General features: G+C 37.8%; 1 protein-coding gene across 2 annotated transcripts in view; it reads left to right on the top strand.

The window, feature by feature from the left end:
• ACSS3 (acyl-CoA synthetase short chain family member 3) overlaps positions 1-19,552 on the top strand; it is a 160,059-nt gene that overhangs the window by 97,617 nt on the left and 42,890 nt on the right. For both annotated transcript variants that reach the window (XM_070409656.1, XM_070409657.1), the window contains exons 9-10: positions 2,961-3,064; positions 18,786-18,881. In XM_070409656.1, coding sequence (XP_070265757.1) covers positions 2,961-3,064; positions 18,786-18,881 — 200 coding nt within the window. The remainder of the gene's footprint in view (positions 1-2,960; positions 3,065-18,785; positions 18,882-19,552) is intronic.

Here is a 19,552-nt window from a genome sequence, read left to right as displayed (position 1 = left end):
TTTCTTCTTCCAATAACATCCAATGTCTTCTAAAAGGATTTTAAAGGAAATGAGAATGGTCTTGTAGTGATGAGTCTGTTTGCTCAGACCTGAATAATTCCATGTCTGCCTCCTCTCCCAGGTCGGCCTGGGGTTGGGTCCTCACCACTTCTTCACTCGGGGCAACAGCTGCCCACAGCAGACAGCTGGGGCTCCTGCCCTGACCTTCCTTCCACTCCAACACTGCTGATGGAGTGTTCCTAAAGCAAAAATCTCCCTGTGCCATTCTCCTGTTTAAAATTGTTAATTGGCTTTAATTAGCTTCTCACTTCCTTCATGATGAAATCAAAGTTTCTTACATTGCTCTACAAGCCCCTTCATATGAGGCCCAGGTCTGACTAGTGGCTAAGTAGTTGGAAAATATGCCACTAGGCAACTACTGAAACATTAATTTTGAAAAGTATATTTTTATTGATTTCAGATAGGAAGGGAGAGGGAGAGGGAGAAACATCAATGATGAGAGAGAACCATTGATCTGCTGCTTCCTGCATGCTCCCTACTGGGGATCCAACCCAAAACTCAGGCATGTGTCCTGGTCAGGAATGGATTCATGACCTCCTGGTTCATAAGTGGACGCTCAACCACTGAGCCACACCAGCCAGGCTCAAACATTATTTTTGGCAGTGCCTTGCACCATGATATGAAATCCTGTAACTGTGACAAGTTATTGAGTCAAACCAAACCAAACCCAAAATTTTGCAAAGCTGTTGTGATGACGACAGTCTTCTTATAGAAACATTAAGTAACAGATTGTCTTTGTTGCATTTATTGTCACTTGCACACCCACACATGTACATGCACTGATACAAATGAAAAAAATATTGACATAATGGTTTGAGGAGGAATTGTGTATATAGTGTTAACTAAGAAAAATTATCATCCTGGCTAATGTAGGAATTCTGCTGCTGCTTCAGAAAGTCATGATCTGACTGCATTATTCCATTTGGTGGCCACTAGCTAATGTGGCTGTTGAACATCTGAAATGTCTACATTGAGATTCTTGAGGCCAAACTGCATCTTTAGGGTCATGATTATTTATAAAAGTTAAGGAGGATATTAAAGTTGACCTCATGAGAGTTTGATCATTCTGTTCTTTAAATCTTCTATTAAACCTCTTGCAATTTATGTAACCCTCTATTCTCTTCAGATCTCTCTTCAGCAACTTTAGTCAACAAGTCATGGACTTCCTCTCTCCTCTTGACTGTTACCATCCTTGAGTGATTTTAAATATCGTGAGGATAAATTTCTCTTTAATACACTTATTTTATCCAGTGTCTTTCAATGTTAGATTCTCTCTGCTACCATAAACACTGTCCTCTCTCAGAACAGACACATTGTGAAGATCTCAAAGTTTGAAATTCCCCTTTCACAACTATATCCTCTTTTTTTTTCTGATCCTATAGTGCCTTTGCTTTTACTGATTTTTTAAAATTTCTTCTGTGACCCCATTATTTTTCCTGATAATTTTCTCCATCATGGCTATTCCTACCGTGTTTCCCCATTTCCCTTGTCTTGTTTAGATTCCCAAACATTGATTTGCCATCCCTTCTTTTTTGTACTACACTCAACCTGTGCTGTGTCGACTTAGCCTCTTAGGTTACTGATTGAGTTTATGAAAGCCAAGAAGCTGCTCTTTAGTTCTTTCACTTTTATGTAATACATTTAAAATTCCCCAAAATAACCAAGACTTTTCTTTCTTCAAACCATTGTTCCTTTGTCAATTTCCATGCTCTTACAAAATAACATGCCTCTTCTTTTACTCAATAGAATGAGTCAAGCTGACATAAACTTTGCCAACTCCCCACCTCTGTACTTCGTCTTTCTAACCTTCTAGAAATGTTTCAGTATCTGAAATTCCCAGGTATTTTGACTGGTATTGAGGTATAAAGATGACTGATCATAAGGGGCTCACAGTGCACTGTGGGAAATTGATAAGAAACAAATAATTATAGAATGAAATGTGTGTTTATAGCAGAGACAGGAAATGTATGTTATTAGAAAGTAAAGATGAGAATATTTGAATCTCCATGAATCTTCATGATATGATATAAGTTTAGGGGATGACAATAAATCTCCTGTGGCTGTATTACATTGGGTAGGCAGGTTTTCATTTATTTGATTGTTCTTTTACTTTGATGATATAAATTAACTCTTCATGCACACATTCCTTTTCTTGACAGGTCATGGGCATTGAGAATGGAAGAAAAATAGTCATTCTCTCAATGAACCAGCAATAGTGTCAAATCAATTCTATTTTTCTATTTCATCCTTTTTATTTTGTGGCATGGTGCTCCCTGCCAAAGATTCTTCATTTCTCAGTCATCATGTATTCCTTTCCATAAGAGCCTTTTTAAACTTTGAAGGCCATAATGGTATTTACTTTTTACTATCTTTCCTATATATATGTCCTTGGAACAGGGGAAATATGTGCTTGAAATCAGAGTACTCGTTACCAAAGGAACTCATAAGAAGAAGCACATGCATCATATTTATGAGCATAGTTGTTGTCTTAGCTGATACCTGAGAGTGTATTTTGTGTGTAGACCTAAGTAGAACATAACAATCAAAAATGGAGCTAAAATTAACAGGGATAATGTCAAGGGGGAAAGGGGTTTTCATCTTTAAGCATTAGATGAAGATGACAGATACGTGATAGAGATCAGCTTGATTGCTCCTTTCAAAGCTGAGAAGCTGTAGCTGTGAATTGTACTTTTGAAATACCTCTCTCCAATGCCATTACATTTGGGTCAAAGCAAATCATGCCTCTCACCATTTTGCAGTATGATATACTGGTAATATGGCTGCTTTCCTCAGAGAAAATTACTGTGGTTAGATTGTACAATGTTTAAAAGAATGTAGATAAAGTTATTTAGATTTATTTTCAAGGAATAACTTGAATTCACTCTCCCTCTTATATTTAGGTTTAAAACATTATTTGTGGCTGGAGAACGATGTGATGTTGAGACTCTGGAATGGTCCAAAAAGGTCTTCAGAGTACCCGTCTTGGACCATTGGTGGCAAACTGGTGAGAATTTTCTAAATATGTACATAAATATTGCAGAAATGCTCAAAAACACTGCAAGAATTGGAGGAAGTTCTAAATTCCAACCATCAGGCACAAACTCAGCATTCAGATGGTTCTGGTTTCAGCAGAAATAAGCAATTGTTTGATTATTCTATTGCTAAAAATGTCTTCAATAAATTACATTGATGCCACCATTCTCTTGGTCCCTAGGTGTAAAGCACCGAACACCTGTTTTACTTCTCCTCCTCTTTATTTTCTATATCCAGTAAGTCACTAACTCTCAGATTTTTCTTTGAAGTGTCTGTTGCATTCATCCTATCTTCAGTACTCCCATTGTCTTTGAGCTGTGGAAGCCTCATTATCATCTGACTGGATTTAAATTACTCTCATCACTCATCTCTGTTCTCTCTGCTTTCCTATACACCCTGCACACTGCTCTAAGAGGTTTTTTACTGTGTGTGTGTTTTTTTACAAGCACTGTTTCTCTCGTAGGATTTCTTGTGGTTGTCTGGCTCTCTTCTTGTGCTCTATAAAACTGAATATTTCTGCTTAGCATTCAAGGCAGAAAAATGTATTTTTCATTAACACACACACACACATATTATATATAATTATTTATTAACTTATTTGATTTATTCTCGATTTTCCTTCCCCTAAGTGACCCTTGGAAAACAAACTGTCATATTAAATAGATAGAATATAAGCTTTGGTACAAATAAAAAACCCCCACACACCTTTCTGCTGCTTCTTTTGAGGAATAATTGTGTACATTTGTGAAAGTCAGTAGATTATTTGGAATCTGTTCTGCTCCTCACTGAGTGTAGGGATTTTGTTGGGTTTCCCTCTGAGCTACTGAGAGTAACTATGAGCTATGAGAACCTTGTAGCTTTCATATGTACATATTTCAGTTCACTTCTACTTAAACCAGTACAACAGATCAACCCTTTTATACTAGTGTTTTCAGAATCTCCATCTCATGAGCAACTAGGGAAGAGTATCAAATTTGGATTAAACATTAATAAAGTTTCTTTGCAAAAATTACATCTGATTTTAAAAATGTTTATAATCTAAAGATCAAGTGAGTGACTAAAACTTAATTTCAGTGTTTGTCATTTTAGAACTCTGATTCTGATAAACTTTAGCTTTATATTATCTTCTTGGATATTTCTTGTAGGAAAAAAAAGTATGTTTTCTATATCCTTTGTAATATCTAATGTAAGATAAATAATCAGAGCAGAAAAGGTGTCCCTTAAATAAAGCGAAAATCAGAGTTTCTATTCCTTTTTGCTAACTAAAAGAGGAACTTCTTATCTAAATTTAGATTTGTAAAAAAAGATAACATTGAATTTGGAGAAAGAGCAATGCTATGTATAGAAATACATAAAAACAAGTAAAGAGTTATTGCCTCTCTAAGGAAGAGTATTTATCGAATTGATGCATCTCCTACTTACCAGGAGAGTTTAACAGACATTTAAGCTGAAAGAAAAGAATATCCTGTCCCCTTTGAGATGGCTGCCCTTTGGTCTAATGGAAGTGTTGTTCCCAACGCTGAAGTGACTTTACACAAATGCTTACAAAGAGGTTTTTTGTTTTTATTTTCTCCTCCTTAAAGTTGACTACGCCAAAGCTTGCTGAAAGAAAGCAACACATTAATAAATATAATTATAATTATTTTACTTTTTATTGATAGACTTGTGTACAACAGCCTGTGCAGATATAGATAGTTAGGGCATTCAGGCATACAGAAAAGCTCACTGAAGCCTGAGAAACAAGCATATGAGGTCCCTGGTGGGTACTGAGTTTCATGTGAATTCCAAATTTTTCTTTAATGTATTGTTCAGAGAGAATTAATAGCCACATTATGTCAGTGTACTGTCACTTTAATCATATTTGAATGGCTGCTCATTACTGTGAAAAACAGAGTGGATTTCTGCTAATAATGACTGATTCTTTCCATTCCCCTTCCAGTCAACTGCACAGCATTTGATATTGTGTCCAATTAAAGCACACAAATACATACATATGGACAGGTAGTTAGGTAGCTTACTAACTAACTAGGTAATTTTGTACTTTATAAAAGAAATTCCTCTGAGGTGATATAGATGTCAGCTACTAACAAAATGTAGTTAGTATCTTATCTCATTTGTGTTGAAAAAAAATTATTTTCAAAGTTGTATGTTGTGGAAAATAATTGTGGAGTGACACTGAAATTTACCTTTGGTAACCACTCACATTTACTAAGGTGATATCAAATTGATCTTAAGGTGACTTTAATTTAATGTTAAACCACCAAAGGGAAAAGACAAATACTTTGTGGATTACACTTAACTCTTAGGAAAAGGAAAAATAAATTCAATATTTCTAGCATATTCATGAATTTCCTAATGTTTTTAATGTCAAATAGATGGTAGAACACTTCTGTAAGAGGTATGCCAGTAAAAATTGAATAACAGGTGAGGGAATGTTAAGCTTTTCCCAAAGGATTTTTTTTTTCTTTATTTTAAATTCCAAGTTTTTCACAAGGTCTCTATCTTTATAATTGCATACTTTTATGAGCCTTCCATATGATGTATAATTTATGAATTTGCTCTCTGATTACATTAATATGTGTGTACACATGAGCTGTTTAGAAACTTGGATGTGTAATTGGAATTAGTAAAGGATATGTTAAGTAACTAAAATGTATGAATAAAAATTGATTGGTTTCTGTGACTTGGTTTATAAGAAGGCACACACAGTCAATCTACTTTATTACCATGTAGGTTTTGTTACACGTGAAATTTGTATTAGCAACAACACATTTTCAGTGACTAACATCCTCTTTTGGCCCATTAATACCAACTTTGATATCTGATTTGAATAATATCTAAGATTCTAAATTGAGAACTAATCATGGAAAATTCAAGAGCAGATCAATTTTTCATAGGGGCATTTAAATAAAGAATTGTCTCAGTTCAGCACTACTGAAGCATTAAGCCCTTGTTTTGGATTCTAATGATGTAAGCATTCCATGCTCTCATGAAGTAAATTGGTCTTGCTACGTGTAGAAAGGTGAGTTGTATCTATATGATAAATGAATCTGGATAAAAGATGAATTGTTGTCACTCACCTAGATGTTTAATCTTTACAGTAACTTATAGTTAAGGTGATTGAAAGCATCTGGATCATTGAAAAGATTTTTCATTTTTTTTTTTTTTTTTTACATAAAGATAGAGAAACAGGGATGCTATAATCATAATTTAAAAAGGGAAAATTAAGAGAACAGATAATTGTTCCATCAAGATATGGCAGTTCATATGCCAAAAAATAAACGGACAGAATGTCATTATCCTCAGGTGTGCACTGTACTGTTATAGATCATTTTTAGTACTATGAGCAGCTTTTCCACAAATCAGACAGGAAGCACAGGTTTAGAAGAAAAAACTGTCAGTTCAGTGCACAGTGTCCTTCAAAAGGATTTTTTTTCTTATTCAAGATGACTATAAAGGAATTGTTTTTCTTATGAATGAATGACCAAATACAAAAAAGAATTAAATTTCAGAGACTGACTACTAAAACCCAAAACAAATTAGATTTTATTTCTTTCAGAGGTTTAATTTTTCTTCCTTCCCTCCCCTCCCCTCCGCTCTCCCTTCTTTTCTTTCATGATACTGGTTTAGAAATGATTGTAACAAAACAGTTTGACATCCCACTTTTAAAAAATATATATGTTTTTATTGATTTTTAGAAAGAGAGAAGGGAAGAGGGAGAGAGATAGAAATATCAATGAGAGAGAAACATCATCCTGCACAACCCAGCCCATAACCCAGCCATGTGCCCTGACCGGGAATCGAACTGGTGACCTTGTGGTTCATGGGTCAGTGCTCAACCATTGCAGCACACCGTCTGAGATGACTTCCCACTTTTTAATGCTATTTAATCCTAGGTAGAAACACTTTATTCCTTCACTTGCTATCAGTTAATCAAAGGCAACAGCTACAAAGTTAGAATATTCAAGTTCCATAATGGTGTTTATAAGGGACAACTTGGTAAATGGTTTAGATCAAAAGAATCCATGATTCTTTCTACCTGCTGGCAAGACATATCTATGTGTTCCCATGAGAAGATATAGAGCTTATGTTAAAAGTGTTTCAGGTATCCTTAGGCCCAGGAACTTGAGCAGCACTTGGTGATTCTGTGGCTGGTTTATTTGTTTTGTTTCTTTCACTTCAATGGAGTACTAAACTTTTTCACAGAATTTTTAAAACCCCATGGAGGGATTTCAATGGGAAAACACAGTCACCTAATGGATTGAGACATTGGTGACGATTGAAGTTATTGATCTTATTTTATCTGCCTTGAGCCTTCTTTGCTGAGTGCCTACATCTTGCAGTAATCACAGTATTTCTCTCCCTGTTTGATTGACCTGCTGCAGTTTTAATTGCAATTGCTAGTTCTGAAGTAACTATATTCTATATATAGTCTAAATCCTCCTCCTTTGAGGAGGAATCTGATAATTCTGCATTTTATTAAAGTAGACCCAAAGGCACCAGCAAATTCAATCATGCCAGTTTTATATCAAAATCGTTGATCCTCAAAGCACACACATCCTAATACTGTGTTATTAAAATGTGTCAAGGTTACTTGATGTGGTAATCCTTATTTTTGCAGTTTGGTCAGACATATTTCCTGAAAAAGGACAACTGGGACAATAGTTGTGAACTCAAAAATTGGTTAGGCTAGCTCAATTTAGTCCTCATACTTTGGTTTATCTGGAAAGATCCATTAGCTCATGATATTTTAAAAAGACAGTAATACATTTTATTTACAAGAATCAAAATACAAAATGGAATAAGTCACTAGAGTTTAATGGTAATTATCCTGGGTAGAGATTTCTATAGGAGATGGTACAGGCTCAAATATAGCACTGTCTCATTCCTCCTAAGTAGACTAATTGTGAATACAGCCAGGATTTGAACATTTCATAGGTAGGGTATCAAAGTTTAAGCCACTTTTTTTTCCTGAATCATCCTTTTCCTTTGTTACCCTTGCGTTCTCTAACATTCCACTTTTGTGCATCAGACTTGATGAACTTATTGCAGAAAGGTTTCAATCTGTCAGTCTGTAGTTCTAAGTTCAGCTGATAATAGGCAATTTTCTCCATGTCTGGAATTCAACACCGGAAGCTTTATGACACTTGTTATTTCTGCCTTTTAAAAACATTTTACAACTATGTGCCAGCTATGAGCGCCTTTCTTCTAATGAATACATACTTAGCTCGTGCCCCCTGCAAAATCCTGTATATTTTCCTGCAAAATTCCTTCCTAGGGTGAACACATAAGAGGCTCTTTATGACTGACAAGACAATGAGGAAAACATCTTCTTGGTGACTTTACCTTGAAGACTCAATCTTGAACGATTTAAAACCTTTACTCTGTGGTTTGGGAACCAGTAGTCACTAGCTAATGCTCCTCTGGCAGCAGATCTTGGAGTAAAATATTTCTTGTTCAATGAAATGCTGTCTTCCTAGGTTTTACTTTTCAACTCTTTGTCATTCCTTGCTTCTGGGTTTTACTTAATTTCTGAGTCCAACAAATTTGGGCTATGGTGAAAGTTTTCATTAAAGTACATTTTTGGATTTTCAAAGATTTTCAAATGGGTTGAAGCAGACTCTGAAATGCACACTGTGGACATCAAAGGGCTGGGTTGGCCTGAACTGGCAATGCCATTGCCTCACAGACTGGGTTGTTCAGTATATACCTCATGCTGCTTTCTAATAGTACAATGCCGTCTTTGGTAATAGGAATGAATCACTGCTGCATTTTTCCTTTTCTCAATGTAATGGTCAAAAAGAAATGTATATCATTTTCATTCATGGAAAAGAAAATCTATATAATCTAGCATGAGAAGTTGTGATTGAGAGAAAACCAGTTATATCGACACAATGCTATCTCAGCAATGTTCAGCTAGTGATGCTGATGGTATCCATCTGGTGAGAGAAAAAAAAAAAAAGACCTGATGTTATCTTTGTTGCCTGGCAACCACTTTTTTTTTTTTTCATTTAAAGCAGTCTTCTTTACTTCAAAGTAGGTAATTTTTACTGATAATTTGAGAAGCAGGGGCTTAGAGGTAAACTACGTGAATTTGGTTTGTAGAGGGAATAACCTTTTGCCAAATGTAAGGTGGGCTTGATGAGACTTTCTCTTTTGAAGGTGAATCACTGTTTACAAATTGTTAAACCATCTGAAAATAATGCCCCAAGTCAAATAGCGGTCATTGAATCAGACATTTTCATGTTTATAGCATTAAACATAGAAATAGCTTCAAGTCAGGTATTTTTCAAATGTGATTACTATGCATGAAGCAGTTAGGATAGGTAGAATTGCTTTTAAGAAACCCTATTTGTGCTCATTATTATATCGGACACGATACTAAACACTGGGAAATCGATGAATAATACAAAGTTGGTTTGGTCTTTGAAATACCATCTATTCTAAATCTGCCCTTGGCAAGAATCACACTTAATCTGATCTAGAAAGGTGAAATACATCCTGTGTTTGTACATCTAACGCGTTCTTAAACCCTTCCTAGACAAACCTTACTGTCTGCAAATCTGCATATAAATTCCTGCACTGGGGGTCTATCGGCCCCACAATATAGCTACTGATTCTTCTTTTGCTGTTAGTTCTTATTTGGAAAACAGCATATGATTATTCTTGGAAAAGTGAAAAGGTAGTGAAAAGTGATGCGAAATCCTAATAGCACTGTGTTCAAATCCTGTTTCGGTCACTTGGTCTGTAGCTACAGGCAAGTCCGGGGTCTGCTCCGGCTTTTTCACAGGGGCCTGTAGAAAGCTTGACATGAAGTGAAATATATACAAACAGTGCAACAGAGTTGCTGGTACACAGTAACCCTCAATAAATATGTTTTTTTTTCCTTTCCTCTCTATAAATAACCCTTCATGAATGTAAAGGCCGTTTTAGCACCCTGGCCTATCCATAATCCAGACTCAAGAAAACTTGGAACCTAAGAGTTCAATTTATAGATGAGGAAAGTAATCACAGATCAATTTCCCAAAGTCGACCAGCCAGTTCCGATTAGATCCGGAACTCTCATTGTCCTGTGTTGTCCAGACTTCTCTCTCCATATGCCTTACCTTACACCTTCATTAGTTCTGTATTCTTATCTAATTCAACCGCAGGTTATTTATGAGTTTCTCCACAGCCGGAGGCAGCGGGCTGGTAAGAGTGTGGGATAAGACCAATGTCTCACAGTTTGAATTAATGAGCCGCTTCCAGTAGGAAAAGGTAGGCTGCTTTGAATGAAGTATTTTAAACTATAATCCTACCATCTCGTGAACACAAAGATTAAATTGATTTTCTTTCACGGGTACATCTCATTTTTCTGCTTTCTTTCCGATACCACCATCCAAGTTATTTATGGCTCACTGTATAGATTCCGAGGTGGAGAGAATGGTTTCTTTACACACTGCTTCTCTGCCCATCACGATGCTTGTGATTAATATGCCTCCGTGGTACTAGGTTGCTGAATTAATTTATTTCCAGGACGTCAGTTCTCTGCATGGGCCACCAGCTTCTCAACCCATATTGCTTAAACGTAGTGTTTCTAGAACCACAGTGGAGGCAGGATGGCAGGGTTCCGTACGCGCAGGAGCTCTTAGGTGCAGAGCTGGACGTGCAAACCTGCCACCGTGTTCTTCTTAACCCTCACTCACACCTACTCTTCTTTCTGTGCTAACTTTTATTTGTGAACCAAATCCTGGGGCTGTCTTCCCCTACCCCCAACCATCACCGAGAGCTTTCGATCCTGAGTGTGCCTCAACTTTAGTCTCATCTTCCAGGACATCAGAGCAGCAACATGTAACTGATTTCCTGCCCTGGGTTGGGATTGTTGGTGCAGTGCTCCACTTTGCTACTGAAGAGATTTTTGTAAAATGCAATTCTGAGCAAATCGCTTCTGCTAAATTCCCCTGTGTCTCCCAGCGTTCCTGGACTTATATCCAGATTCCTTAACATTGCACAGTGAACACGTCAGGATCTGCCTCTGCTCATCTATCTCACTTGTTTCTTATTATCGCTTGTCCACCCACTACCCCCAAGCTCCTCGCAGGCATTCCCTACATTGTCTAACTTCTCTACCTTTGAACATGCTGCTATTTCTGTTTACCACGTCTTTTCACCCTGGACACTCCCTTTTCCCCCAAAATGCTTTTCACTGAATGGAATGTAGTTAATAAATATGTATTGAAGGACTGACTTCTAATGATCATTCTTGGAATAAGAAAAGATTGCATCAGAAGTATAGCTGTAACATACAATATTTTTCTTTTCCCCTGAGTCCTCTGTTTCTTCTGTTCTCTCATTCATTATGGGATTGCATTCTGTGATTTGCTTTCTTTTTTTTTTTCAAGTATTCTGATCTCAATGATGGGAACTGGAGCCTAAAATCATGTAAAAATGTGTATTTACTTGTCAGCAAACAGTTCCTGAGGATGAAATGTCCAGGACTGGACTGTGTTTGGTCCTGCTGACACAATGATTTTCAGGCACACAGAAAATATCTGATTCCAACTGTAACAGGCTAGCTAGGAGAATGTTTTCATATAATTATGTGCACAATTTTTTTGAGAATTCCACTCATTCTCCTTTGGAAGATTTTGTAGTATTTTTAGTGGTGAGTGTTCTAAGAGTTTATTACTTTGTAAAAAAAGAAAAAATTCAAAACCTAGTGGCTTAAAACAACAACCATATATCATGGTTTTGTGTATCAGGGCTAAGGGCAGAGATCAGCCAGGGAGTTTGTGCTCAGGGTGCTGTTGGTTGAGACAACTTACAGCAGTGATGGTGAACCTATGACACGCGTCAGAGGTGACACGTGAACTCATTTTTTTGGTTGATTTTTCTTTGTTAAATGGCATTTAAATATATAAAATAAATATAAAAAATATAAGTCTTTGTTCTACTATGGTTGCAAATATCAAAAAATTTCTATATGTGACACGGCACCAGAGTTGTTAGGGTTTTTCAAAATGCTGACACGCCAAGCTCAAAAGATTCGCCATCACTGACTTAGAGGTATTTAGTGTTGAATGGGCTGGGCTGGTGCGTCCAAGATCACTTCATTCTTCTGCCCGGGAATGGCTGGAGATTGTTGATAGAAACACTTGCCTGTGGCATTTTTTAAAAAATACATATTTTTATTGATTTCAGAGAGGAAGGGAGAGGGAGAGAGATGGAAACATCAATAATGAGAGCGAATCATTGATTGGCTGCCTCCTGCACGCCTCACACTGGGGATTGAGCCCACAACCCAGGCATGTGCCCTGACCGGGAATAGAACCCCGACCTCCTGGTTCATAGGTTGACACTCAACCACTGAGCCACACCTCTGGGCTGCCAGTGGCATTTTTGTCTTGGAGGATTTAGAGTGGGAGGCCATCTTACATGCTGCTCACAGATTCCAGTAACAGTGTTCTAAAAGTCTGAAGGCCTGTGCCTAGAAACAAGGTATCATTTCCATTTCTTCTCTATCTGTCAGAGCCTTCAAAAGGTGACCCAAATTAAAAAAGAGAGGCCATGGGTCCTGTGTGTTAGAAGGGGTATCAAACAAATTGCAGCCTCTTTTATCCCCACTGTGGACAAATTCCAATGTTACGGATGGAACCTTTTGAACTCTTCAACATAATATCCCTTTTGCGCACCATTCAGAAGTAACTTCTGTTAAAATGTTAATGTGTCTTGCTCAGATGTATATTACAGGTATTTTTTTAAAAAGATTATATTGGGTATTCTGTTTTACAAATTTTCTAAACAACATTTTGTGAGAATTATTTCCCATCAGATATATCTTAGTGTGTTTGAATGGCTTTGCATTACTACTTGATATAGACCTTTCCATATTTTTGGATAATCTTCTAAACTTTAATATAAATAATATGTGATGAATGTCTTTGTTGCTGAATATTTGTTAACTCCTACAAATATTTCCTTGTATATATCCCTTACCTAGAACAACTGGGTTAAAGGGTATGTGCATTTTTAAGTATTGTTTAAATTGACAAATTGCCACTCAGAAATGTTGTATTCATCTGTATACACACTAACACTTATATAACAAAAGTGATCATCTTGCCCTAGCCGGTTGGCCTACGGACTGAAGGGTCCTGGGTTTGATTCCAGTCAAGGGCATGTACCTAGGTTGCAGGACCATCCCTGGCCCTGGTCAGGGCGGGTGCAGGAGGCAACCAACTGATGTGTCTCTCTCGCACTGATGTTCTCTCTCTCCATCTCTTCCCCTCCCTTCGACTCTCTCTAAAAATCAATGGAAACATATCCTCGGGTGAGGATTAACAACAAAAACAAAAGTTATCATCTTTGGTTTGTATGGGCTGTTTCCCATATACCATGCAACTAGGCCTTGGCAGTGAATTCTTCTGTGAATCGGTTCCTGATGTTGAGGAAGCCACAGGAATCTCTACCATTAACCAGCTAGTCTCATATAGCTTATGTCTGTCCATGTACTTCTTCCCATGCATCTCTCCAAAACCCCAAATAAAATAAACTTGTTAATAAAACCTAAATGATGTGCAAATGTGTAGGTAAATCTTATTTGCATTGTTGTGATTCATTAGCATCTTTGTTCAAACGCTCTCATTAGCTTGCAGCATTACCCAGACTTAAAGCTTAAAGCCTTACAAGGACTTTGAAGTAGTTGTTTTTGTTTTGAACATATTTGTGTTGATTTCAGAGAGGAAGGGAGAGGGAGGGAGAAAAACATCAAAGATGAAAGAGAATCATTGATCGGTTGCCTCCTGCACACCCCCTACTGAGGACTGAGCCTGCAAGCCGGGCATGTGCCCTGACTGAGAATTGAACTGTGACCTCCTGGTTCAACGACTGAGCCACGCTGGCCAGGCTGAAGTCGTCTTTATGATCTGTCTCCTCATTACCTCTCTGAGCTTCTTTTCCATTAATACTTTACTCATTTATTCTGCCTCAATCACACTGGCTGCCTTACTGCTTCTCCAACCTTCTAGGAATAAACCTATCTCAGGACCTTGGCACTTCTGGTTTTTTCCACTTGGATTCTTTGACCCTAGATATGTAAATGACACAAGTCCTTATTGTTCTTTTGGTCTTTACTCAAATGTCACCTTCTCAGGGAGATTTTTCCTGGCTGCCCAATCTAAACTTGCAGTATCTCTCCATTACGTCTCATACCCTGCCTATGCTTTCTTCATATTCTGAATGCATATCACTCTTTAACAGGCCTTATGTTTCACTTTTATAGGTGTTTCTTTTTTGTCTTCCCAACTAGAATATAAGTTCCATGAGACTAGGGATTATGACCCCTGCTTTTGTTTATTGATGTATCCCCAGTTCTAAGGACAGAACCTAACCTATAATACTTGCTCAATAAATATTTGCTAATAAGTGATATATACCACCATTGCTTTCATTTGTGAATGTGAGAGACTGGGTTCACTCTCTGTCACGAGGATTTTTGTTTCTCTGACACACAGTGTGGGTGATTTCTCTTCCCTTCTAATTCTCTTCAGAGAACTTCATGAGGTACCTTGTCTACTTCATTCTCCTCCTTCTCCGAAAGAACTATGCAAACCAGGGTAAATTTTCTTGGTAGGCCTCAGTATGTGTTTGCATGTATACACACATATGTAAACACACAAAAATTAGCATGGTACACAGCATAGTTTCTCTTTGAAAATATAATGTATGTTACTTCTCTTTCCTTCCTTTAGAGCAGGGATGGGGAACCTTTTTTCTGCCAAGGGACAATTGCATATTTATAATATCATTTATGAGCCATGTAAAATTATCAATTTAAAAATTAGCCTGCTATATTTGGTCAAATATTTAATTAGCTCAACCCTAAAATGATTTATTGGGCCTTATATGGCCCACTGGCTGGAGGTTCCCCACCCCTGCTTTAGAGTGACACGTGTTAAGGAGAATTCATTTAGGTAACAACTCACTAATGCAGTAGAGCAGAGTGAGGCAGTAAAGACACACACAAAAAGGGAAGTGTCTGTATTAGCTTCTAATGCAGTATGAATATAAATGTGCCAAGGTAACTTATCCTTCACATTCTTCAATTCCCTGCCATCTTCTTCCTGGTTGTCTCTTATCTAAAGAAATTGTGCTGTTGAATTGCTAAGCATCGTGTGTTTCTAAAGTTAGGGGTCTTTGAAAAGATTTCTCCAAATGTAGTACTGTATTTGCTTCTTCAAAGAAAATGATCTGTATTGTTTAATGTAGCTGTTTCTCAGTCACAATGTCACGCCTGGATTTCCTGTCTCCCTGGATAACTGCTCGCCTGTTCATTGTAGCCTGGATGGTGCGAAGCAGAGGTTTTTAGAGCATCTTTAAAATGGGGCTGGAAGAGGCCCTTGGAGTTTGGTTAAGGGCTGCAGCAGCCTGGGGGCTTTCCCTAACCACAGCCTATTCTGCACGTGCACCAGCCTGAGAGCCAGGTGGTTATGAGGTCTGTGCCCACACATGTGCATGCTGGCCCTACAGGCCGTTCAGTTTTGGGGCCTCAGGAAAGTGAGAGATATAAAGTTTCTGTAACAACCATTATGGTCTTTCTCATCCCACTTTTGTCCTAAGAATGACTCCTTATTACGCTTAGAGTCCTAGGAACTGGCACTTTGTCCGATGGCATCCTTTTCATGTAACTACCATCCGTGTTTTTTTTCTTTCTTTCTCATCCCCTAAATGACTATCACAATAAGGTCAATGAGATACTCAAATTGCTAATGTTCAAGGTATAAAGTCATATCGTATAGTTTAAGTAACTGACTGGATAATCCTTTTCACTGCCTTTAAAATTCATTGAAAATAATCATTTAAAGCTATGCTTTTCATAGTCGTCTTACAACTATGAACTATAACAAAACAGCTGAAGGTTAAAAGGTTATAAATATGTGATCACTATACAAAGATGCTGAAGAATCTCAGGAAGTCTGTGTAATGTTAGCTTATTTAGGCAGTCAGTATCGACAGTGCTTCACTAATCCTTTCTTACGTCCTTCCTTAGTAAGACGAGGTTGTATTCTCCCCCCTCCCCCTACACTCCCTGATCTTACAGCAAGAGCAGAGTGCTGGTGTCTTTTAAAAGAACCCACAGTAAGATGAGTTGAAATGGGGTGCAGGTAGAGTTTGAATGTAGTGGTTCTTTTTTTTTTCTTTTAGGTGGCGGGAGCTAGGCAGCCGTGGGCAAACTACGGTCTGTTTGAAATGAATAAAACTAAAACAAAAAAGACCGTACCCTTTTATGTAATGATGTTTACTTTGAATTTATATTAGTTCACACAAACACTCCATCCATGCTTTTGTTCCGGCCCTCCAGTCCAGTTTAAGAACCCATTGTGGCCCTTGAGTCAAAAAGTTTGCCCACCCCTGAGCTAGAGCCATAAGCAGGTACTGTGTAGGGTCGTCAGCCATCTGTTGACGAGTTGCTGAGAAACCTTATGTTGTTAAGAAATGTGGTGAGTTTGAAACTCAGATGATTGGAGTACCCCTGTTGGTAAACTAAACTTGGTAAGATTTCCTTTGTTTTTATTATCTTTTAAAAATATTTTTTTTATTGATTTCAGAGAGGAAGGGAGAAGGAGAGAGATAGAAACATCAATGAATAATGAGAGAGAATCACTATCTGGTGCCTCCTGCACGTCCCACACTGGGGATCGAGCTCGCAACCTGGGCATGTGGCCTGGTCTGGAATCGAACTGTGACCTGGTTCATAGGTGGACACTCAACCACTGAGCCATGCCAGCTGGGCAAGATTTATAATAGCAGATTTACGTTAGCTTCCCACAAGGGTAGAAGGGGGAACAGTAGCATTTGAAGGGGATATCTCCTTTCCTAATGTGCCCCGGCATCTCTCTTCCCTTTGACGCCTGCTCTGTCTGTGCACCTACCTTTAAGAACCTCACTCCAGACCTAACCGGTTTGGCTCAGTGGATAGAGCGTCGGCCTATGGACTGAAGGGCCTCAGGTTCGATTCCGGTCAAGGGCATGTACCTTGGTTGCGGGCACATCCGCAGGAGGGGGCGTGCAGGAGGCAGCTGATCAATGTTTCTCTCTCATCGATGTTTCAAACTCTCTATCCCTCTCCCTTCCTCTCTATAAAAAAACAATAAAATATATTTTAAAAAAAGAGCCTTACTCCACGGGGCTGCTTCCTGTCATCACTGCTGCCATTGTCTCCCCCATCAGTTTTGAGGGACAGCTGAGGTGAGCACTTAGTTGTTAAAAAGCAAAGGGGAAAATGCTGTCGACCCTTCTAAACCTGGGGATCTCCTCCCCTGCTTTGACCGTGCTGGAGGAAGAATGGCCAGGAGACTGCATGGCGGATGAATTCCATTTCATAAGATACATTCCCATTTTCTGTCTTGCTATGAGAAAATATTTGAGAATTCTTTTGTTAAACATCAAAAATGTCTGCTCTGGGTACTTGCTGCTCCTCCCCCGCAGTGGCCATATGGCTTAGCACCGTAAGCACCGGGCTGTGACTTAGGGACTGTGTTCTAATGTTCAAGAGTCCATCTCCCGTTATTGATGCCAGCTGAGCCACCATCCGTAAACTGTGAATAATAAACTGAATGATGCTGGAAAGTAAAGAAGAGTAATAAATTCTTCCCATCACTCTAAAGTGATATAAAACTGTGTGATAAATTATGGTAGGGCCCGTACTGGAAGGAATACATTCTGAGTACTTAGGAAGATGGATATTTTTAATACTTTAGATTACTTTGGATCTGATTGAGTTGGCAACGAGTCCCTTGGGTGTATGTATGTGTGTAATGTTAAGCGAGTAGTTCTGAAAATTTTCACTATCAATACCCTCTTATCCTGCCCCTTCACAGATACAAAACTCATACCTAAAAGGTTCTGTTAAGTTTAAACTTGTATTTACTAATAGTAACAAATGAACTCTTTCATAAAACGAATCACTTTCAGAACTGAGTTATAATGTAATAGCTGCTATTTTTCTGAGTGTTACAATTGGAGACAAAGAAATTTAACATTTTTGCTTGTCAATGCAGGCTAATTGTCTCTGGTCTTGCTGAAATAAGCAGCACAGTGTAAATATCTTTCTTTCTATGTTTTGGGCCTTCTAGAAGCCCGGGAAAAACAGACTCAGAGCACTTTGATAAAGCATTGGTAAATGTAGCTTCCGAGGCCAGTGTCTCCAGGCAAAGGCAGTTCTAAAAAATATTAGAGTATGATCTTGTTCATATAGTTTTAAAAATGGTTGGGTTTCTTATTCCAGAGACTAAGCTATCAATAACAGAAATATTTTTCACATTACCATGATAAAATGAGAAAATGACTCTAGATGAGTTAAGAGCATCTTTTCCAGAGATCTTTTCACTTATTACATGTGTTGTAAACCTCTCCCGGTCACATTCTCCATTCTTGGCGCATGCCATTCACAGCCAAGAACACTAGTGAGAACTTTTTTTTCTCTGAAAAAAGCATGATTATATGTGTTATTCTATGTGTCCTCAAGTTTTTAAAATGTCGATATAGCATACATTACAGGATATTTTTCATTTTTAAATAATGCAGTGGCACTATTGATCCTCTTCTCATGCATTTAAATTCGGTGACAAACTTGGTGGAGAAGGACAGAGAACACACTGAAGAAATCATGATCTCAAGCTGAAACATTAAACGATAAATATTTCTTTTCCCAGAAACTGGATCCCCCATTACAGCGTCCTGCATTGGATTAGGCAATTCTAAAACACCTCCTCCAGGGCAAGCAGGAAAATGTGTTCCGGGATACAATGGTGAGAAATGGCCCTGATTTTAAAAAATATGTGAGGTTAATAAATTTGGTATTTTCTCGTGTATAGTGTGAATCAGATTGCATGAAATATGCTAGGTGCTTAATAAGTATTTGAATGAATACCTGTATTAATAAGGAATGCCTTAATTTTTATTGAACCAATTTGATACAAAGTAAGATTATAGACTTCCACTAACATGTTCTAAATGGCATTTTAACCAAGAAAATAATATCATTTATAAGGCCTGTTGAGGATATGGATGTGATACAAAGAATAGACTGATAATTGCCAGAAGGGAGGAGGGTTGGGCGACTGGGTGAAAAAGGTGAAGGGATTAAAATGTACAACTTGATTGTTATAAAATATTCATGGGGATGTAAAGTACAGCATAGAGAATATAGTCAATAATATTCTGATAACTAGGTATGATGCCAGGTGGGTATTAGGAATATCAGGGGAACACTTTGTAAAGTATATGATTGTCTAACCACTATGCTGTACACCTGAAACTAATAAAAATAATATTGAATATAAACTGTAATTGAAAAATAAGTTTTAAATTAAAAAATATAAGGATGTGAAATTACTGTATATGAAACCTGCTAGGTACCCAGGGCTTTATATACATCATTTTATTTCATGCTGAAGTATATTTAATTCAGAGATATTAG

Source organism: Myotis yumanensis, unplaced genomic scaffold (assembly GCF_028538775.1).
Source record: "Myotis yumanensis isolate MYYU_CA2020_CCGP unplaced genomic scaffold, mMyoYum1.0.hap1 SCAF_3, whole genome shotgun sequence".
Classification (NCBI taxonomy): Eukaryota; Metazoa; Chordata; class Mammalia; order Chiroptera; family Vespertilionidae; genus Myotis; species Myotis yumanensis.
The sequence above is the reverse complement of the archived record's forward strand: the minus strand, read 5'-3'. Positions and strand labels throughout refer to the sequence as shown.